The sequence below is a fragment of the Cucumis melo genome, chromosome 2, assembly GCF_025177605.1.
Source record: "Cucumis melo cultivar AY chromosome 2, USDA_Cmelo_AY_1.0, whole genome shotgun sequence".
NCBI lineage: Eukaryota > Viridiplantae > Streptophyta > Magnoliopsida > Cucurbitales > Cucurbitaceae > Cucumis > Cucumis melo.
The window spans coordinates 490,069-498,638 of record NC_066858.1 but is presented as its reverse complement, the minus strand read 5'-3'; the positions used below and the strand labels follow the sequence as shown (position 1 = coordinate 498,638).

Below are 8,570 nucleotides of genomic sequence, written 5' to 3'. Positions count from 1 at the left end.
GCATTCAAACTTCGTCAACCATATATAGAAATTAAATCTTCATTCTTCCCTTTTTCTTCTTCCCGATCTTCTTTGGTGTCAGAACAATGAATTTAAGTCTTTTACCTCAAGATTGTATTGCACACATTCTCTCGTTTGCTTCTGCTCGAGAAGCATGTCGGTTGTCGATTGTCTCGGAGATGATGCATTCAATGGCTGATTCTGATGTTGTATGGGACAAATTTCTTCCATTTGATTGTAAGGAAGTTTTGTTGAGATTAGATTCTCCACTGGTTTACAACACTAAAAAGGAGTTGTATTTCAAGTTATGTTGTCCCCATCTTATTGATGGGGGCAAGAAGGTACATTTATATATTTATATATATATATATATTTATATATATATTGTGATATTACATGAATTATTATATTAAATTTGTTGAATAATTTATTAACTATCATAATATATTTTGCTTAAGGAGATAGATGCATGTAAACTTTGAATGGATTTTATATTTTCTTTTAGAAGAATTTATGTCGATCCATCAAAATTGCATGCATAGGATGGTAACCTTATCTTTTTTCTATATTTTAATGAAGCGGGAGTGATGAAAGTGTAGGGATGTCCACCTAGTAGAGATGTCCGGTACACCCAACTGACCCATCCTATTTTTTTTTTTTAAATGGTAACTTTAATTATCTTTTATTTTTCAAATCATTCTCGTTTCGTAAAGAAAATTTTTCATATTTAAATGACATAGATATATTCTTTTTCCCTCGTTTCATAATTGAAATGAGTAGGAGAGAAATAAGAGCCCCCTCTCTCGTTTTAGTTGAGAAGGAATGAAATCATGGATCGATTGGAAGAAATATGAGAGGGAGAAAAAAGAATATATATAGATATATATATATATATAACTTATATCCCTCTGCATATATTAGCCAAATAAACTTGAAAAAGAGATAGATAGCATTTTTAAAAGGTTAATTTTGTATGAACAGGCGGTGGATCAAATATGAATTTTAAATGAAAAAAGTTCATGTTTGTTCCATTGCTTGTTGATGCATCATTTGGCCTTTGAAATGCTTCCACATACGATATAGGGTTAGTTTTGCGATAAAATAGTGCATGTCATTCACCGATGTTTATATGTTGGCATCTAATATATAGTATAGAGCATTTTTCAAATTTGAATCAAAATATTTATAAAATACAGTCGAATGTTGAGAGATTGATATAAGTCTATTAGTGTTTATATATTATTGATAGAATCTAAAATTTTGCTATATTTTTGTAAATATCTTTAACAGTTTTAGCATTTACCTGTATTTTATATACTCAATTTATTAAAAAAGCTTGACTTATTCTCAAAATTTATTGATCTATCCTAATACAACCATTTTTTCTTTTTTTTGGGTTGTAGAAAGCATTTAACTTTTGAAATTATTTAATCCTATCCTCAACCCTAAACACCCACAATACAAGTCTTGAATTAGTTTAAACCAAAAACAATTAATTAGCCATAGTAAAAATTTAAATCTTTGAAGAGGAATAATGTTTTGTTTTGCAAAATATGTGCAGATATTTTATATAGATAAAGAGACAGGTAAGAAATGTTATATTTTAGGTGCAAGGGAACTTCAAATTCAATGGTCAAACAATCCTCTATATTGGTCTTGGAATAGACAACCCTTTCTCAAATCAAGGTCTCTACTTCCTCTCTTGATCAACCTCTCACATCTTATATATATATAGCTAGAAGAATACCTTCAATTTGTTTTCTATTCTTAAAATGATTTATTCTTTGATGCTCCAATTTAATTTGTTTTTGTTTGAAAATTATATTGGAAGTTTAGGTTTGAAGAAGTTGCAGAATTGAGAACTATATGGTGGCTAGAAATAAAAGGCTCAATCAATACCAAATTGCTTTCCTCAAAAACACTTTACTTTGCATACCTTTTGGTGAAGTTTGCAGATAGAGCTTATGGATTAAACACTCATCCATCTCAAGCCACAATAATTCAACTCAACACAGTGACATCTAAAAGAAAAGTGTATTTGCACAAGCAAAAGGGGTACAAAAATCAAAATAACTTTGGTGGAGTAGAGGAAGACGACGACGACGACGACAGTTGGATCGAGATCGAGTTGGGGGAGTTTTATGTTTATGATTCTGTAGACAACGTCGTAGAGATGTGCTTGAAAGAAATCGAGAGTCAACATTTGAGAGGCGGTCTTGTTGTCGAAGGAATTCAACTTAGACCAAAATTGAAACTATAAATGTAAAGAAGGCTTTGAATAAATTGTTAAGCCGAAGAATTATTCAACGAGACAAGTACAACGAGCAATATAAAAGACATGCAAATTGATAATCGAGTTTTGGACAATATCACCCGACACATGTTTCCTCCGTCAACTCAACTTAATGAAAATACTTTTTAGTTCATATCAATAAAATGGACAAATTTAATAACAAAAGGAAATAATTAATAAAGAGTTTAAGATATTATATTATATATTGTAAATAATATATAGTTTGAATTTTAATACTCAACCAACCATCCATGGTTTAATTGTTGGGATTTTAATTTCCTAATAGATCAAGCTTTATGGCAGCTTAATTAATTTTTCTAGAAACCATAGGATAATTAGGAAATTATAAAGAAATTAAACAAGAAACTGCATATGGATTGTAATCCACAATAACTTTTTTTATTCTTTTAATATTTTTTAGTGGGAGAGTCAAAAAATACTCTTAATTTAATGTTTGATTATTAAATTTAAATTTTGGTCAAAAGCAAAGGACGACGCCTACAATTAATTAGCTTCTCTTTTCTACTTTGTTCTCTCAAAAGATTTTGATGTATGTTCTGATCTTTACAACTTTGTTATCATGATTTTTTACCATTTCCTAATAACTAAACACTTGAGTTTTAAGGGAAAAAAAAAACCAGTTTTAGTTTTTGTAGTAATTTATAATTATAATTCTCAAAATGAATATTGTTTTTGATACACAAATTGATAAACATGAACTGATAATAATGAATAATAATGATGGTTAGACTTTTTAGATATTGTGTTTATTTATTTATTTGTGGGGAAAAAAAAAGAGAGGTAATGATAAAGAAGTTTGAAGTTGGTGAACCTACAAAATTAAGAATAAGATAATGATATGGTTAATAGTGTTTAAATTGATTCAATCTTTCTTCAACACTTTTGTTTCTCTCTCTCTCTCTCTCTCTCTCTCTCTCTCTTTATAGTTTAACTTTCCGCTATTTATAGTTTAACTTTCAAACATTACTTCTTTTATTCAACCATTCTCCACTTTTTAAGACAAATAGAGACATAATCTAAGCATTATTGTTTGGAAAAGTGTTTCCACAACTTCATCCACTTTGGGTCAAAAAAATGTTTTCTTAAGAATATATTTTTTAAAAATATTTTTTTTATAAAAATGAGTTTAAAATCTAAATATATTCACATGTTTTGGTTTATGACATCTTTATAAATATTTATATATAAAATTGTGTTTGCTTTGGTTTATTGAATCCTTTTTTCACAAATATAATTTAAAATTAATTGTACGTTATCTTGAAATTATTAATTTTTTAGTTACTTGAACCTAAACATTAATTTCATTTTTTGTATTAATTTTTTTTTGAAAAATTCAATTTTAATAGCACAAATATCTTGAAATGTAAATATATAATCATAAAAAAAATTTATTTCCATCACCAAAATATAAATAAGATAAATAAATTTTTTCGAGACAATATAATATCAATTAGACAAAAAAAAAAAGTAAATTCGATCACGTTCTTTATTCATCTTTATTTTACAAACCGAACGACCATGTTCTTCATTTATGTCCTCATGATTTCTTTTACAGATGTTAAGTCGAAATAGATTTGACTGAGAGAGAAACATTTGCTAATCTCTATATTTAAATGTGTATTCATATACATTGAAAAAAAAATCAAAGTATTTAAAAATATGCAAAAAAAAAAAAAAAAAAAAAGAACGATGGAGTAAAAAATAGATAGGAAAAAGGAATAGAAAAATAAAGGAAGAAAAATAGATATTTGGAAGAGATTTCTCATTAAATATAAAATAAAAATTTATTCTAAAACACCTCAATTTATCTTAAAATGAATTATTTTAAAAATTAAACACTTCGAAAACAAATCCAAACCCACCCTTTATCTCTTTATCTTTTAAATGTGAAACAAGAAAATTAATCTTATTTAGTTAAAAGAAAAATTATATTAAATAAAGTAATGTAATTAAATCAATCAATTATTAGAAAGAGATACATAATACAAGTGATTAAAGTCTTAATTGGTAGTAATTAGAATCATAAATTAATTAAGAGAATATTATTATTTGTAAATTCAACCATATAATTATATGATTAGTTGAATATCGTAATCTTATCACTTGATAATGGTTATTATCCATAAGTAAATTAAAAACTATACAGAGAGACATGAGATACAATGTCATAATTTTCTTTCTTTCTTTCTTTCTTTCCTCTTTTGTTTTTTGTTTTTTTTTTTTTTTTAATTAGCTCATTTTGCTCATCATTGGTATTTCAATTCCTTAAATTCAATTTGTCTTTTTGTTTGTAATTAATTTATATATAGGTGGGACAACAATAGATCATCATCCTTTCCTAATCCAAATTTGATATTTAAGAAAAAGATGTGGATGGATATTATTAATACATGTCATAGGCTACGTCATAGAGAAGTTTTAGGCTTTGTCATAGGCTACGTCATAGAAAAGTTTTAAGCTTACTCAATAATTTTATAAGAGATTGAAAGAAAGAAAAGGACTTTTCTGGTTTGATTTTTTATTCTCCATATTAAAAGCAGTAATAAGAGGGTGATTGTTTAATTTTTCCAAAAGGAGTAAATCAAGTTATGAAAACTTTATTATAATTTTAAATTATTGGGTATGTTACATTTTCAAATACTGTCAAAAGGTAACATGATAAGAGAGATGTATAATCTCTTTTAAATATAAAGGCTACCTCATGTCATCAAAAGCAATGGAAGTTTACAAAATTCTAAATGAATTTTAGAGAACTAAATTTATGACTTAAAAAATTTAGAACTAAATATAATCGCGTGCGCACGGATTTTTTTTATGAATAGTTATTATATTTTAGAAAAATAAATTGAATAATTAATCGACAACAAGACTAGTATTATTGGTACTTAATTAAAAATTTATTAATGATATATAGATTAACATTAGACAACAAAACAATATTTTAACTAGCATTTTAAAAAGTTTTTAATAAAGAAAATGATATTTGAAAGCAAATATCGACGTGACACTCCGATTGGAGATGTGTATCTAGCTTTACCACATAAGATATAAAAGAACTATATAACAATTAACTATTAAAGAAAGTAGTTCATGTATCTTATACAGATTAGTGTGAACTCCTGATCTTCTATATATATCCTTCTCCCAAGGGATGTTTGTTTGATTTCTTTAAAACATTACAAATGTTAATGGGATATTGTAAAAATAAAAGATTAAAAAAATTAATGATTAAACATTTTTATAAATTGAACAAATTAATATGTCTATCTTTATATATTATATCTATGTTGATGGTATTTTGTTCTGGTTTATAGATTTTTTTTACAATATAATAAAAATATGGATTCATCATTTGTATCAATATGGATGCTATAGAAACATTTGAAATATCAGTAACAATATTGAAACTAAATGGGAGAACTATTAAAGTTAAGGAAAAAAAAAAAGAGAGTAAAGTTTGATTGTGAAAGAAATAATGGTTTGTTAAAATTAAAAAAAGAAAAAAGTATGAGGAAGATGGTGCGTTGGTGGGTTTGATTTTAGGGTTAGAGATGAAAAAAGGAAAGAGAAGACCGGTTTTGTGGTCTTCTTAGCCATTTGCGGGTCCACTAAACCGTGTTCTCTCTCATCTATTTTTCATCTCTCTTACCCCTAATATTAAAAAGAGACGAGTCTGATGAGGAAAGTTCGTGGCAGGTTCTTGGGATTTGATAACCAGAAATTGCTTTGAGATTCTGTTGTTTTTTCCTTCAACTGTTTTTATATATTCTCACTTCTTGCGGCTCTTCTTCTTACCAAACCCTCAACTAACCGAAACACCCCACGTATCTTCCTCTTCAATCTTTTTCCTTTTTCCTTTTTTTTTTAAATCTTCTAACCAACACTCTAAGAAGATCAAATGGTACAAAAATCGAACTCTATTCCATATGGGTATGTTTTCTTCTTCTTCTTCTCTTGTTCACAATACTGAAGGGTTTTGTTTTATTAATGATATGATGTGTATCGATCTCTCACCTAATTCATTGTTTTGTGTTGTAATTTCTCATCAGGTTTGCAGTCGGATCAGCTGGATCTTTGTCTCCTAAATCTATGGCTTTTTTCGAAAATGTTTTTCGCTCCATCGTACGACCACGTTATATATGCTAATTTATCCAACTTTTGTTAACCTGAGAGTTGAAAGCTGATGTGTTAATTTCAGGTACGTGAGGAGGTGGATGCACAGCTTAAAGCTCACTCGGTTGATGTTGAAGAGGGAAAAAAAGTTGGTGGTGGTGGTGGTGGTGGTGAATCTGGAGGAACAAACGAGAATTTGAGGCTACGTTTGACGAACAAGATTCCATCCATCATCTACACTTCAAATGACATCGAAGCCGAGAACGGGGAGGAGCTGCGTGTTGAATTATTTGATGTTGTCAATGATCGCATCATTGACGTTACTCATCCTTTGTCGTCGGCGTGGATTGAGATTGTTGTCCTCGATGGAGAGTTATTCGACCACGGCGAAGCAATAAATCACTTGGATTTCGACACAAGTGTTGTAGCTCAAAGGCCGGAAGAAGGACCTTGGTTGGTTGGTGATGACAAGAGGTTTCGGTTACAAAATGGTGTTTATTCCATCACCAATTTGTCATTCACTAGAAACACCTTCAGGAGCAGGACTAAGAAGATTCGTTTAGGATTAAGGATTATATATGACTCCAACAATAACTACCCCACAATCCGACCTGCCGTTTCTAACTCTTTTAGAGTGATGGATCATCGAAGCCAACGTACGTATCTTCTTGAATCCTCATTCTACTAGAGCTGAGCTGCATCCATCTTTCCATTTCTATTTATAATATCCTAATTATTTTTTATATGTATATCTAACAGTGAACAAGAAACATCATACTCCGAGAGGAGAAGATGAAGTATGGAGATTGAAAGGGATCGGGCGAAATGGCAAATATCAGAAGCGCCTAACTTCCCGTGGTATCCTAAATGTGGAAGCCTTTGTGAAGGCTTATCAAAAGGACTCTCGTTCTCTAAGAAAGGTATAACATATATATGTGTGTGTGTATAGATAAATAGCCAAGAAAATAAGAAATTGATAATCATATATATTGTCTCTAATGTGGTTTAATAATAAGTTAAATTATTGTAGTAAAACAATATATAAGATATTAATTAATTTGGGTTATTTTGATGCACAGTTGTTAGGGAATAGACTTTCAGACAGGAAATGGAAGACAATGGTAGAGCAAGCTCTTCAGTATGTTCCTATCACCATCCCCACTTTTCATCCACCAAACGTACAGGTATTTCTTCTTACTATTTAGATTGAATGAACTATAAAAAGATGGTGGATGCAGTCTGATATGCATTAACTACTTAGAATATTAATTTCACGATAATTGTTTTGACAATATTATGTGTAAAAAATAAAGCAGGAAAATTTGGAGCAAAATGCAGGCATGGATCAAAATGAAGCTGTTTTCAACCAAAACATTTATGCAAGTAATGGAAATTATGAGTTCCAAGATCAAACAGTTTTGGACAATTTTCAAGACTCTCTCTTTATATAATCCCTTATTTGGAGGTATGGTTTCTCTCTCTCTCTCTCTCTCTCTCTCTCTCTCTCTCTCTTTAAATTGATCATCATTGGAAAACCATACAATAACAATTGTGTGTGTTCTTTTATTAATTTTGTAGATCATTATAATTACACAATTGCCAACGTTGTTGTCACGTGGAGAAGCTTCAACATCAAATGCCCAAAACACATAAACAATCATGTTGAATAGACAAGTACATGTAACCAATACTTCCAATGGATCATGCAGCAAGTTGGTTCCCAAACCTAAATGATGCCAAAAAAAAGAGAGAGAGAGAGAGAGAGAGAGAGAGAGAGAGAGAGAGAGAGAGAATGGTCACAAAATCAAATTTGAAATATACATGTGACGATTAAGATCATGCTTTTTTATTTTTTTACAAAGAAAAAGAGCAAATAATCAAAATTGAGTCAAGACATGTTTGTAAGACTAAATGTTCATGTATGTGTCAACCCTAGTTGTCTAATATATGTTTACTTTTAGTTTAAGATACGATGAAAATGTTAAGAATAATTGAGATATCTTGATGTAAGTATGGATTCCCATATACTTTAATATCTTGTAAAAAAGAAAGTAAAACTAAAGGTTTATTATCATTTTCATAGTTTTCTTACTATTTGTTCACTTCTAAGAATCTGCTCCCATTTGTTCTGTCATGTACATAA

General features: G+C 29.2%; 2 protein-coding genes across 3 annotated transcripts; both read left to right on the top strand.

Annotated features, from left to right (window-relative positions):
- On the top strand, positions 1–2,367 carry LOC103492124 (putative F-box protein PP2-B12). The gene is made up of 3 exons (XM_008452343.3): positions 1–341; positions 1,562–1,686; positions 1,837–2,367. Exons 1-3 carry the CDS (start codon positions 87–89, stop codon positions 2,258–2,260), a joined length of 804 nt encoding a protein of 267 aa, XP_008450565.2. The 5' UTR covers positions 1–86; the 3' UTR covers positions 2,261–2,367.
- A 3,733-nt stretch (positions 2,368–6,100) lies between these two features.
- LOC103492123 (calmodulin-binding protein 60 B-like) lies at positions 6,101–8,417 on the top strand. Of its 2 annotated transcripts, none has more exons than XM_017045474.2 (7): positions 6,101–6,244; positions 6,364–6,436; positions 6,513–7,083; positions 7,187–7,347; positions 7,507–7,611; positions 7,741–7,892; positions 8,006–8,417. In XM_017045474.2, exons 1-6 carry the CDS (start codon positions 6,213–6,215, stop codon positions 7,876–7,878), a joined length of 1,080 nt encoding a protein of 359 aa, XP_016900963.1. In that variant the 5' UTR covers positions 6,101–6,212; the 3' UTR covers positions 7,879–7,892; positions 8,006–8,417. The 2 variants fall into 2 exon arrangements, with proteins under 2 accessions (XP_016900963.1, XP_008450564.1); XM_008452342.3 differs by having other exon boundaries at positions 6,123–6,244; positions 7,744–7,892.
- The last annotated feature ends 153 nt before the right edge of the window (positions 8,418–8,570 follow it).